This window comes from Symphalangus syndactylus, chromosome 9, assembly GCF_028878055.3.
Source record: "Symphalangus syndactylus isolate Jambi chromosome 9, NHGRI_mSymSyn1-v2.1_pri, whole genome shotgun sequence".
In the NCBI taxonomy this organism is placed as follows: Eukaryota; Metazoa; Chordata; class Mammalia; order Primates; family Hylobatidae; genus Symphalangus; species Symphalangus syndactylus.
The window spans coordinates 137,747,377-137,762,155 of NC_072431.2; the positions used below are offsets into that span (position 1 = coordinate 137,747,377).

Sequence of the window (14,779 nt, forward strand, 5' to 3'; positions counted from 1 at the left end):
TCAAGGGGTCATTTCTGTTATGATAACCAAAACGAAGTAAGATTGATGCTTAATCTTCAAAATTCCTAAGTCCCCAAAGGCCCCCGTAGATTACCAGACATGTCTTAAAATTGTTTTCAGAAAAAATGGGACGGTGGGTAACAGGTTAGACTAACAAAATCCCAGACAGTTTCATCATTAGACTTTTTTCCCAGCTCCTCTCAACCCAACATACACCCACCACCAATTCATTGGTACCTTAAATCTGATATAACACGTCATCAGTTTACAAGATGCTTCACATGTTATTGTTTAAAAGCTGGTCCTCCTGCCAGTATTATAATCCATTATTACCCCTGTTTACAAATCAAGCACATTACAACATGGAGAATCTGAGTGACTTACCCCAGTTCACAGTTACAAAGTGACCTGGTGGATAAGAACTCATTATTGGCCGTTGCATTCCCCTTCAACAATACATGTAAATAACTGTGACTTTTTTTTTTTTTTTTTTTTGAGACCGAGTTTCGCTCTTGTCACTCAGGCTGGAGTGCAATGGTACGATCTCAGCTCACTGCAACCTCTACCTCCCAGGTTCAGGCAATTATCTTTCCTAAGCCTCCTGAATAGCTAGGATTACAGGCGCCTGCCACGACACCCAGCTCATTTTTGTAGTTTTGTAATTTTGTAGTTTTAGACGGGGTTTCACCATGTTGGCCAGTCTGGTCTCGAACTCCTGACCCCAGGTAATCTTCCTGCCTCGGCCTCCCAAATTACAGGGGTGAGCCACCGTGCCCAGCCATGAGATTTTTAAAGTGTTGTTGCTATTGTCATTTTACTTCTATATTTAGGTACTTTCCCCTGTGTTTACGGATATTCTCCTCTATGCCCACACACTCTCTCCTATGTCTATAGGTACTCTCCCCAGTATCTATGGATACTTTCTCCTATGGACTCCTTGAATAGCAAGCAGTGTCAGAAATCTTTCCAATTATCCAGCACAGCTAGGAAAGAACTCCGGCATGCGGATATGGTGTGCAATGAATACTCTGACCTGACATGTACAACTGCCAAAAATAAGGGAGAAAAAGGAATATTCAAAAAGAGCGCTCCAACTCATTTTTTTATACTGTGATTAAGTTTTAACTTTCCAGAAGTTTCTATGTATTTTTTAAAATAAATTGATGCAGACACTGGAGCCCTGCAGTGATGTTCTCTATGTCTCCTGCCCATTTTGCAGTAGAAAGTAGGCACTACCCTGGCAAATAATTGCCACCAGGACCATTTGCCTCAGCAGCAGCAATGACAAATGGGGAATACAATTGTGGCTTCTTTTCATTCCTGCTCCAGTCAATTGCTCCGACTGGGGTGAAACACTGTCAATTTAGGAAACTTATTCACATGGAGTGAACATGGCAGAAAATGTCCTCTCCCTGCAAAATAGCTTTCTAGAGACCTGAGCATCAGGATGAAAGCATGGATTTACATCATTATGACAGAAACAAGAAAGGAAAAATATAAATCAAAGTAACAGACTAAAGCCAGTGTCTTTTACAAAGAAAATAGAGTTAAAGAAAATCTTTCTCTTTAGAAGTCATAAATACATTATTTTAATATTTTTCACAGCATTCTTTTGAGGAAGCTGAATGTATTTATCATTATCTTCAATTTCAGAGCTACTATAACAAGGTAATTCACAGTACTTACCCAAACCCACACAAGTGAGCCACTGCTTATAACATTTTCTCTCCACTTTAAACTCTTGGTTATAAAATTCCAGATGCTCAAATGCTTGGTGCCAATGAGAATCCATAACCAGAATACTCATGTTTGTTAATTCTGCTTGTCGAGCTATCAGATCATGTCATCTCAACTTCCACCAACATGTTTTAAATCTATTTTGGTTTTTGTTTTCTGTTTTTTTTTTTTTTTTTTTTAACTAGCATTAGTATGATTAGCACAATCAGGCTCAAAACACACAATACAGACTTACCTCAATGTGCTGAAACATATATGGGTGGTTGCAGATTTTTCTCAACTGCATAATAGTGTTCATAAGTGTCTTAGCACCTCCTTTCCCCTAAGAATCAGTGGAAAGAGAAAAATAGAACTAATTATTAACTGGTCAGACATTTCAGATCTTTCACACTGGGCTTCTTATACAAAGGACAAAGGACCATAGGTTTTTTCAGTCACCTACACACCTCGTGGTTCAAAGCTTCTTTAATTATATAGCAGTTCCTGAGTTAGATATAATGTCTTTCTTGTGATTAACTTATCCTACAAAAAAAGTGAACCTTGAAGAATTATGTCCAGCCGATGGCTTTGCGACATGACTGTCTATTCCATAGGACTCCGGAACACAGAAGCACAGAACAGATGCCCAGGGAGTGAAACTGGATTTTAAAACCTTCTAAAATGCCACCCCACACTTAGGCAGAATATATTTGCTGCAAAATTGACACAAGCAGAGCTAACTATTTTGGTAATATGAACATATTCCTTCTTTCTTCCTGCCCCAATGCAGCTAAGAGGTGAAGAGATTATCTTTGGCAGCTATAATAGCTCAAAGGAGGTCCAGTGATTTACTTTAACAAATCAGCATTAGCAGGGATGCTTCCTGTGAATATTCAATGTCACAGCCATGAGAAGACGTATCACAGCACCTTGAGTTGCATCATCTTCCGCAACGTACCTTCTTATCTTTCTCAGAACCATCTGTGAGAAGGATCCCCTTGGCTTGCATATGGCGATACAGAATCTTCTGCAGAGCTGACATGTCACACTTGATCACATATTCCACCTGCGGAAAAGAGAACAGTAAGTAGGCAAGAGCAGGAAGGAGAAGGCGCCTGTTCTAAGAAGACTGCTGAGTCAGTGTCACTCCTGGAAGCACAAAGGTGTCTCTCTTTCTCTTTCTTGGATTCACGGAGTGCGGGGTGAGATGGGGGTGTTACAAGAGACCAGGGTCATCATTGTTAAAGGTACCATTATGATGGTGGGGCCTTCTAAAGGTTATATGTAATTGATGCTAGGGTCATGTTTTCTGAAATTTCTTGACTTGGTTCCAAATTTGAGAGAGAGAATGGCTTACAAACTGTTCAAATTCAAAAATGTTCAATATAGGATATTTTTAGTATTTCCTTCACTTCCCAATTATACTTCCTTTCCTATGAACAGAACGGTTTTAGGAAAAGCAGTGACTGGCAAATATCCTGTGATTTTCTTTGTGAAACATTTTTAAATGGACACATGTGGTATCTCTAATACTAGTCTTAAAGAGAGCTTTATAACATCCCTAGGGTGACTACCATTAACTTCTACTCTTGAGAAATGGCAGGATACAACATAGTGAGAACAGGTGGAAGAGAGAAATTTATTCACAATTGGATACTACTTTATGGCCATCTAAAGGAGGACAAGGCCTCCTGTGCTTCCAGTTGAAATACCATCAAAATCCAATTTTAAAAAGTTTAGGGGAACTCACATGCTCATGGTTTATCACACACCTGCATACTTTATCATACTCCTAATACATAAAATCTGCCTTATTTCCTACTACTGTTTTTTATTTAAAAAATCCCAATAATACAAATGTGTAATTCTCATAATAAACATCAGATTAATGCCTAAAAATATGCATAATGTGATTAAAAGTAAATCAGCAAGCTGACTAATGTTTAATAAACTGATGTAAAATGATCACATTATTTGCAGCTCTGAGGGCCAAGGAGAAGAGGTCACAGAGAACTTGAATATTCGTTCAATTGTTGCTTTAGAAGGACCCTGTCAGACCAAATGGAACCACAATTAATAGTTTTTGGCCACACATCTTGATGCATCAAATGAGATTAGAGAAAAGCCCGCTCTTTTACAGAAAAGTTGAGAAGTGTAAGCAACCCTCCAAAAACATGCTTTAGTTTTTAATGACCTTCTTGGCCAGGTGAAAGAAAAATCTCCAAGATTAATAAATAAGTATGCGGTTAATACAGGCTTTGTGTTTTAGATAACTGATAATGTTATATGTTTAAAGTACTTCTCCTTTTTTTTTTTTTTATAAAAAATTTCTATAATTTGGCCAGGTGTGGTGGCTCAGGCCTGCAGTCCCAGCACTTTGGGAAGACGAGGAGGGCGAATCACGAGGTCAGGAGTTCCACACCAGCCTGACCAACATAATGAAACCCCATCTCTACTAAAAATACAAAAATTAGCCAGGCATGGTGGTGTGTGCCTGTAATCCCAGCTATTCAGGAGGCTGAGGCAGGAGAATTGCTGGAACCCGGGAAGGGGAGGTTGCAGTGAGCCGAGATCACGCCACTGCACCCCAGCTTGGGTGATGGAGCAAGACACTGTCTCAAAAAAAAAAAAATTATAATTTTTTCAGCTGTACTGAGGTATAATTTTATTAAGGTATAATATTTTATAAAGGTATAATATATAAAAACACAAATTATATATATTTAAGGTATGTCTGTGATATTTTGATATACACAAACATTGTGAAATGATTACCCCAGACTTCTACTTTTTCAAGAGCTGTTAACTCACAATGACATTTGATAATGGTAAAGAAAACGTTGAACAACTTTAGACTTTAACAAGTATAATGGTAAAATGACATCGAGGACTAATATTACTGGGCTCTTTCCATAGAAAAGGCCCTGTGCAAAGTGCTTTCTGTGCCTTCTCTCATTTAACACACAAAAGAGCTCTACTGGGATAGTCACATTTAGCCTTCTCATTTTATAGATTAGGAATCTGAGCACCACAGAGGTTTAGCTACAGGCCCAAAGATATAGCTATTCAATGGCACAGTTAGGATTTGAAATAGAATCCACTCTTTTAAGCTCCATGTTAGGATGACTAAGGAGATTTTCAGGCTTCCTAGCTCTGCCTGAGGTTCACCTCCACCTGCACCTCCCTGCTGGCTTGATCAAACCTTCCTGAATGTGGAAGGCATGGCTGATGCTTGTGCATTTGGGGAAGGCAGATCCAGAATTCAGGAAAGAACACTCAAGCACCTTCCTATCAGTCAGCCACTGCTAAGGGCTGGAGGTGAAGGAGTTTGGAAAGCAGGAGGCATGCATGGTGATACCATGGAGACAGGGATGCCAAGCACCCTCAAAGAGGGCAAGTGAGCAGAGAGGCAAGCTGCTCTCGAGGACCTGATGGCTGCTCTTGGAAGGCAGAGTCTCTTTCCTCACACAATTAGGGGATTTAATACACATGATCAAAAATCACATAAGCTTCACAACTATATTTTATGTTTGCTCCCAGAGCCTTCTCAAACAACTCCGTGCCACTTGGTTTGTTTTTGTACTTTTCCCCAGGCCTGGGATGTCCTTACTTAGTCTTAAGGCTCCTTTCTAACTCTACTCTACCTTGAGGGCCCTTTTTAAGATCTTTCCCAATCACACTATCAGCCAAAGCCAATTTCCCTTTCATTTCCCTCAAAGAAGTTTGTCAGTAAGCTTTTTTGATAATGGAGAAGAAAAACAAGACGACATGCTAAAGCTCATTTTCCCAATATATGTCTACACATTTATTTATGAATTACTATATGCATGCACTAATATTAATGTCTCAAGATATGACTTACTTTCAGGGCATGGGTCAACGTTACAGGAAGTTGATTTATATCCCTACTTAAAGCTGTCAATTTGATGATATCTAATATTTTTCGTCAACTCCAGCCCAAGTACCATGATGCGGCTGTTGAAAACCAACACTAGGAATGGGAAAAGAGACAGGATGGCCTTTTTCCCGTTGTTCATCCATGCTTACGTGATTTCAACCTGCACTCCTTTGCAGAATCCCTTTAAGCCCTTCTGGGGACCAGGGGTGTTAGTTTATTTAAAATCAGATCATACTAAATCTTCTTATCTGGGCACAGGGAAACCCATAATGCCTCACCATCGGCAGAAAGTAAATGAACCAGGCAGCAAGGATGAATGGACTATCAGATGCTCCCAGAGGTGGAAACCCACTCTCACGCTTCCCCTGGGATAACCTACACAGTGTACTCCCAGCACATGACTGGCTTTCAGACACACATACATGCCTACCACATAGGTACCAGTGTCAATCTGCATGTTAAATATCAGTAAAGATTTTTTTAAGAGAAAGATCAATATATATGATTGTTCTAACATCTTTCTCCACCCAGTGGATTACCAATAAGCATTCCCCAACACATACACCCATGTGTACATACCGGGTACCCCATCCTAAACCACCTGAATGCCTGGATCATTCATTCTGATTGGTGGGATGATGCTGCCTTGCATTGCCACACTATTATTCAGTGTGAGTAGCTCTCATCTCCACAGCCAAGTCTGTTGACTTCTCACATCATGCCTCCCATTTCTGGTATATTGTGCCTCCCACCTGGCCTGAGTGCAGTACAATGTACAGAGCAGGCAATCAACAGGTTTGTATCACGAAAAGGGATGGACCGAACAATTATAAAGCCACTACACTGAATCACAGTGACGAGAGAAGTTTTTATAATAATCCTGCCAACTCCAACTCGGTTGAGTGTGAGTTCATCCCCCAAAAAATGTGATGGCATCTGTTTAGAGCATGCATGTGAAAGCTCCTCAAAATATACTGGTGCTATAGCAAATGAAACTTGTGACTTCTTCACGGGGGTGATTCTCCCAGTAAGTTAGGTTTGTGAGAGCCACTGGAGTTATTTTTGTTTAAATCATATGTAAAACTGAGGTGCTGACCTTACGTATCTGGAAATTATCTCCTAAGCATTCTTATGTTAGTAAATGGCCTAACTGGTCCCTACAAGTAGGCAAACGAGGTCACTCCACTGGCTCAGCATTTCTTCTTACATACCCCTGTAGAAGTATTTGAACTTTGTTCATAGCTTCTGCCTGAATACTATTCTTCATTTATAATTCCCCTTCCTAAAGGATGCATTATTGGAATAATAAACCTAAACTACATGCAATATATCACCGCTTTGTGAACTGAGATTTTTAAACAATATGATTCAATTTATGAAAGTCTCAGGTTCTAAACTCTATGGCATGAAGAGGAACCAAGTAATGATTAATTATGCTAAGCATTCCAAAATTTGATATAATGAATACACAAATTGCCAATGTTAGCAAAGCTTTGTTGGTGTTTTACACAAATTATATCAAAATCAGGATTGACTTTAGGTAGGTCAACCTCTGGTTAACCTCAGATATTGTATACATATTTTAGCATATTTAGACATAAAGAAATACCCAGCCAATTGCAAGTATAGTTGGTTCTTGATGATATGAATTAACGAAAGAGTCAGCACACACAGCCTTAAATGTGAGCTAAATAGAAAAATCAATTTTTATTTAGCTTAAGTTGTTCTTATATAATCCCTTTTCTATTTGGCATTCTTTCCCGTGCATAAGAAATGGATTTTATGCCAACAGCTTGGTGGTGGTTGTGGTGGTTGGGGGATGGGAATATTCCCTTGCTTATTAAGTGTTTCATTAGACTAATATTAAAGCTAATTTTCCTATGCGGTTGACCTGCATTTACAAAACTGTGGCCTTTATATACCTGCTTTAGTTTCACCTGAGAAAGCACATGAAAAGATGCTCAACGATATTAGACATTAGAGAATGCAAATTAAAGTTACAAGACGCCACTATGCACCTATTCAATGGCTAAAAATCTTGAAAAACTGACAATAGCAAGCACTAATGAGAATGTAGAGGAAGTGGAATGGTCATATATTTCTGGTGGGACTACCCAGTGCTTCAGACAGTCTAAGAAACAATGCAGAAGTTTCTTATAAATCTGTGTATACACTGACCATTCGATCAACCAGTCATACACCTAAGGCATTTACTCAAGTGAAATGAAAACCTATGTTCACACAAAAACCTGTACATGAAAGTTTATAGCAGCTCTATTCGTAACTGTCAAAAACTAGAAATGACCCAAATGTCAAACAAACTGTGCTATATCCATATAATGGAATATTATTCAACAATAAAAATGAACCAACTATTGATACATGCAAGAACATGGATGAATCTGTAACACATTTTGCCAAATTAAAACAAAAACAGATGCAAAAGGTTATATATTGTCTTATTCTACTCATACGACATTTTAGAAAAGACAAAGCTATAGACAGGGATGGAGAACAGATTAGTGGCTGCCATGAGGCTAAGAGCCGAGGGAGGGTTTGACTGAAAAGAAGTAGTACCAGGAAATACCAGGGAATTTTTTTTGGAGCGGTGGATGATTACATTGTTTTGAATTTTTGTTGTGGGCATGGCTAACACAACTCTTCATTTGTCAAAACTCATAAAACTATACACCAAAAGAAGCAAATTTTACTACACATAAATTAAAAAATAAAAGTAAAAGCCTCTTTCCTATATGGCTCTTTTTTCATAAAAACATTTGAGAATTACTGCTGTGAAAGTATTTAGCCTTTTCCTCCATCTGCCATAGTTCCTTTCTGGATTCTTTATTCAGGCTAAGTAAGACATACACATTGTTTGTGGCTGTAAGCAGTGGTGGTAGAAGAAACTTCTTTACCCCCTAGGATGGCAATGAAATGTCCAACTTTCCCCAGGTTAAAAAAAAAAAAAAAAAAAAAATCCTAACAAGGCTGAAAACGTAGAAAATGAACATCAGCCCAGCCATATCAACAACAACCACATACACACATAAAGCGCTTGAAAAGTTTATGGAGAGAGATGGCGGGGCGGCTACCGGAAGGATAGCAAAGTCAAGAGAACAGTGAGAAAGAGCTTCAAGAATAGGAAAATGAGGCCGGGCGCGGTGGCTCACGCTTGTAATCCCAGCACTTTGGGAGGCCGAGGCGGGCGGATCACGAGGTCAGGAGATCGAGACCACGGTGAAACCCCGTCTCTACCAAAAATACAAAAATTAGCCGGGCGTGGTGGCGGGCGCCTGTAGTCCCAGCTACTCGGAGAGGCTGAGGCAGGAGAATGGCGGGAACCCGGGAGGCGGAGCTTGCAGTGAGCCGAGATTGCGCCACTGCACTCCAGCCTGGGCGACAGAGCGAGACTCCATCTCAAAAAAAAAAAAAGAAAAAAAAAAGGAACTCCCATTAATAACAGAGACAGCAACATGAGTAGAAAATAAGGAACATGGTAGAAGCAGCTGTCACTGGTTGGGTGCCTACCATGTGCCTGGCATGGTATTAGGAGCCCCACATCCGGTTAATCCTCACAACTCCGTAAGGCAGAGTCATTTATCTCCCAGCTCACTGATGAGAACACTAAGACCCATTTAGGTTAGATGACTTGCCCAGGTTCACATAGTAAGAGATGGAGAAGGTGGTGAAACCCACGCCTACTCTGACAGGCAGAGCCCATGATTTCCACTCCACCAAAGGAAAAGATAACATGGCTGCCTTTAAAGGTACAGATACCTCTAAAGGTAGATAATACCACACACTGAGTATTTTACGTACCTCAAATATAATACTCTGGGTGTTAATAAGTGCATGTATACTTTATGCAAGAGACATACTCTTGATAATTTGAGGGTAAATACGTTTCTTAAAAATTTTACCATCCTTCACGTATACTCAGGAACTTCTCTTGTAGAAAGAACCATAAAATAAGTATTTTTGTGAAGCAAAGAATTCCTTTGTGATATAATTAATCACCTCATAATTCTTAAGCTGCAAAAATTTCAATTTTTCTCTAGTGGATTTTCTTACAACATAACATACTTTCAACTTGCAATATATTTTTAAAAATCTATCTGCATTAGCCAGTCTTAGAAGTGAATGAACAAGATTAAGAAGTCTTATGGAATGAATAAATGAAGGGCTTCAGTTAATTGCCTTTTATTTTATACCTCTTCTAATGAAAAAAGAAATTATGGGATAAATTAAAATGTTTAACATTCCATCTCTATCACTTGCAGAATCACTGTAACTGTATGCTAGGAAGTAATCAAGGCACCCACATGGCCACTATACCCATTCACCAATTTATCTACTCAGTAACTAAACTCCATCTTGAACAGAAAGGGTGCTACCCAGAGGCCAAGACCACAGGAAGTCCCAGGGAATATTAACAGCATTCTACATCCAAGATGCATTCACCAGCAGAATAAAATACTTAAATACTTAGACTTTCACTGAGATATGCATGGTATAAAAGTCATTTTTAATTTTTTTTCTGACTGTCAATGCATAAAGGATTAGGGAATAAAATTCTCTCTTAACAAAGTGATCAACTTTGTACACCATCTTGACAACTCCCACTTAAAAATGAACAGGATGAACCAATCTGTCCAGAAATAAGAGTCATTACCCAGAAAAACCACAATCATGCAAAAATAAGACATTTCAGAACTGGCTCTTCTAAAGAAAAAACTCAAATCAAAATACCTCATGCAACAAATAGTATACAACGCTAAACTATCTTTAAGAGAATGAAACTTAGAATTCAAATACGCATGGTTCCAAAATATGATCAGAAACATATTAAACTAATACTCAAATCCAACCCCAAAACATGGAGCTAACGGCTCAAAAGGTGTTCTAAAGTACTGCAGACTGTTTCCAAAAGTTAGTCTGAAAAATACTGGCTTGAAATGTTCACAGGAACTTAATTTTTATGGCACAGAACAAAAATAATGTCCCCGAATAATTAGATGATGTGTCTGTAATTTGCAGGAACCCTGTTTTTTCACTTACTGTCAGAATGGTGACATCACAAACATCAAATGTTAAATAAATTTCTAGAAAATCTGCAAATGTTTACCATCCCCTTCAATGATGATACAAGTCCCCAATGCCAAATCTTCCATTCACTTATAAGCAGAACAATTCTACAGTGCCTGCAACAGTGAACTCAATGAGGTCCGTAACTTAAAAAAAAAAAAATCTAAAATTAAAATGTAAACGAGACTCAATGAATTTGATAATTTTATAAAATCTGCTAGAACGCTTTTGGAAAACAGGGTGCAAATGCTATAATTTCCCTTCTCTCTCTAGCCCTATCAAACAAAAAAGCAATTTAAGATATTTTCAAGATACTTATAACTACAATATGAGTCTGCTGTTTCAGAAACACAATTTCAGAGGCAGGTACTTCAAACATATTTGCTGGAGGAAAAAAAAAAAAACCCACAACTTTTGGTTGTGTGACATACTTTTTCTGGAAGCTGGGATTCAACTTCTTTCTTCAGTCTCCTTAGTAAAAATGGTCTTAACACCTTATGTAGACGCCTGATGATCAATATAGTTTCTTCTTCATTTAAGTCCACCTGTAAGAGAGGCTTTTATGAGTTTGATTTTTTAAAGAAAAGGATGTTTCATACAATAAAGCTTTATGTTACACATGTGTGGTTCAATACATGATTGACATTTTACATGCATTAAAGCCAGGTTTAAGCCTGTTATATCTACCTCTGAATTATCTTCCCACCTGCCTACCAAGTGGTAACAAAATGACCTCTAAATAGGTGTCTTTGTCTTAACGCTGAGTTCTATGGAAAAGAGCCCAGAAGCCACCAGTTTTTTAACATTAGTGTCAACAGCCCCAAATTGTATGGGATACGACTGTCAATGAAGACAGACTGAAGATTGAGATAGAATGGGAGAAGTGGGGCAATAGTTAATATGTTCCCTATTTAAAGTGGCAGCCTTAAGTTAGGCCCCTCGTCTTGGTTGTCTCAGACACAGAGACATACTAAAGAAACAGGGGCTTGAACATATAAAGAATAGGAACAAGAGTCGATCCAGTTTATGCTGGTGGACCTCTAAGTCCCTCTAACTTCACTCCTTTCCTTTTCTCAGCCCTATCTAGTTCCAAGTTTAGTCCATCTTAAAAATTTCTCTGCTTTCTCTTTCACCTTCTCCTATTAACCTCTAGGGGGCAGAGTTGATTGACACTACTTTCTACAAATGGGCAAGCCAGTGAGTTAATTACTGAGGGGCCCATGTGCCTCAAAATTTAAGGGCCAAATAATTCAAACCGAAATTTTACTAAAGCATTTTTAGTGGCTTTTCATTCCTATGAATGAGGAACCACTATGAAAATGACATGTGCCCATGTCTTTTCTTGCAATGGCCCACTGTCTTCCTTTCGTAAATGAGCTCTTAAAAGAAGACAGTGGAAGGAACAATAAGAAATCGGAAAACAAATGGCTACTCCAGGAAGACTACGTACACACAAAACTGAAACTCACATTAAAACCTAAAAAGAAAAAAAAGGTCTGCAGAAAATTAGTGAAAACTAGTCCTGTTTTACACACAAACTCTTTATGTGGAAATATTTTAAAGGGAATTCCAAGTTTATAACAAGGAAAGATTTGTTTAAAGCTTGTATTTAGATGGTTAATTTGGTCTGGTTAAATTACTTCAGCAAAATATCTCCATGTTCATCCTCCCTGTGGCCCACTGCAGTTAAGCATTCCACCGCTCGGGACCCTTTTCTGGTAGCCTGGTAAACATGCTGGCAAAAGACAAAGGGGTTAGATGCCCCATGTACCACTAGATCCCTTTTCCTAGGAGGGGAAAATAACCCCACCACGAGACCATGTCCACCCACCACTGGGTTTCATAAAATAAACAACACTGGAAACCACCCTGTGGGTGTTCTGTGGCCCTAATGTTCTCAGCTTTAGGGCCTTTCATTTCATGTCATTGTCATGCAGTGGAAAAAACAAAAGTCAGACCAGTACCCTTTCCCCAGTCATGGCAAATGGAGCATTGAACCACTGTTCAAATGTGCTGCAGCTCTTAAAAATTGTTGGGAGGAGGAAGTTGAGGAGGGCCCAGAGTTCAGGGAGCTTATTCTGCAGCGGGGTCCCAGTCAAGAGGATCCTTCTGGGGGCCACATAGTGAGTGTTCAAGACCTGAGTCAGCTTGCAGTGGTGATTCTTCATTCGGTGGCCTTCGTCCACTATCATGTATTTCCACCGAATCTATAACACAAGAGGAAGGATGGACGTGTGGTAAGCAAGCGAAAATACAACTATTTCCAACAAGCAAGCGGTGGTGCGGAAAACCAAAGAACCCTTCCTTGGTATATGATATGCTGTGATTACCTTTGAGACAAAGGAATCTCAACAATGTCTCATGCCTGATAGGCCACATAAGACATCCTATAATAGAATGTTAAAGCAACAATGTTCCTTACAGACCACGTAATTCCAAATCAACTTTTTACAAAGAAGGAAATTTGGGTCCAGAATGACATGGTTGTTCCTACGTGTGGATCCTGCCTCTCCCCATCCAATGCCCCTTCTATTAATACGTACCATGACAGCTATCCCAGATTTCACGGTCATGCTATTTCAGCTCATGACAGGCACAGAATATAGGTACCCACCCGAAGCAGAGGTTAATGACTGATTTTTCCAAGATGGCCCTAGCAGGTTCTACAGCTGAGATATTCTTGGCTCCATGCCTTCTTTTCTATTAGCCTGGCTGGTTACTACCTTTAGGGCTTGGCTCGGAAGTGTGTTTTGTTTTGTTTGGACTGGTTGCTAACATTTAAAAGTTGGACTATTTCACATTAAATTTGTACATACAGCTTTTCAAAAATTAGGTCTGACAATGAAGCTCCCTCAATACACACACATTCCTTACCTGCCAGATCTACGACTCCTGTTTTATCTAAAATAAAAGGATATACTCACTGGCAGAAAGTGCAGTGCAAAAATGTCATTCCTCTATTTATGCCAAAACTGCAGAATTAAATACAGCATACTTCCCCAACATGACTATTGCGTAAAACGTCCAGAATGCTTATATGGCCCAGTCCTCCTTCCTATCTACACAGTCCGTTTCCTCTGTCATACCTTACCCTTCAGTCCTCTTAAGAGCACTGTTCAGTTTCTTAAAGTGAGAACAATGAGGAATGTTCCACTAAGCCTATCCATTCTCTACAAAACAGTGGCAATGGCCAAGAAAAACATCTGGTGCTCAGATGTCCCCAGATCCCGCTGCAAAGCTCCTAGAGAGAGAAGGGAGATGAGAAAAGTATTCTATACAGTCCTTGCCTTCCTCATTAGAAGCATCAGACATGCCAGGGGAAAAGGAATAAAATCATCAGTCAGGCTGGGATGTACAGGTAAGAAAAAAAAGAAAAATACCTCGATTTTTTTTCCTTCCTCCACCACCTCTAAGAAAAGTGTTTAAGGATAATTAAAGCTGTACAATCAACTGCCTCAAACTTACCAATAGCATGAAAAGAGGCAAGCAGACAAAAAATATATTTAAATAGATATCCTAAATCTACTTTCCTGCCTAATTTAGCTTATGAAATAATAAAGAATCAGAGGCCTCTGATTTTGCTATTGGGTCTACTACTAATTAGGTCTTCCACTTGGACAAAATTACTACCCCTTTCTATAGCTCCATTTCTCCAGTAACAAATAAAAGCAGTGCATCTCATTACCAGGCATCTCCAATGAATCTTGAAATACATATGCAGAAGACACAATATGAATTTTTTTTAAAAGGATCTCAAATGTACAAACACATTCCCATAGTAATATTGAAAACACATCATTTTTGACACTGCCAAATTCATCTCTGAGTGTGAGGAGGTGGAACACAGCATTGTTGCCAGTGCCGTCTCAATTATTAAACCTCCCCTGGGAACACATTTCCTTTTTGTTATTTACTATGATGCCATGAAGGGAACTCTCAGTTCCCAGAGCAAGAGTTTAATGCAGAGATAGAACAGACCCCAGAAATAGAGATTCTATTCAATTTTGGACATAACTTAGTTTCAGATTATAGTGCTTTCAAAACATCATGGGGTAAAAAAAATTACTAAAGAGAAAAATA

General features: G+C 39.0%; 1 protein-coding gene across 5 annotated transcripts in view; it reads right to left on the reverse strand.

Moving 5' to 3' along the window:
* Positions 1 to 14,779, reverse strand: part of SMARCA2 (SWI/SNF related, matrix associated, actin dependent regulator of chromatin, subfamily a, member 2) — a 180,299-nt gene that overhangs the window by 95,307 nt on the left and 70,213 nt on the right. For 4 of the 5 annotated variants that reach the window (XM_055294355.2, XM_055294354.2, XM_063609911.1 and 1 more), the window contains exons 18-21: positions 12,664 to 12,906; positions 11,131 to 11,244; positions 2,675 to 2,782; positions 1,973 to 2,059 (exon numbers count right to left, since the gene is read on the reverse strand). In XM_055294355.2, the coding sequence (XP_055150330.1) occupies positions 1,973 to 2,059; positions 2,675 to 2,782; positions 11,131 to 11,244; positions 12,664 to 12,906 (552 nt within the window). The remainder of the gene's footprint in view (positions 1 to 1,972; positions 2,060 to 2,674; positions 2,783 to 11,130; positions 11,245 to 12,663; positions 12,907 to 14,779) is intronic. The other variant, XM_055294356.2, reaches the window with a different exon arrangement.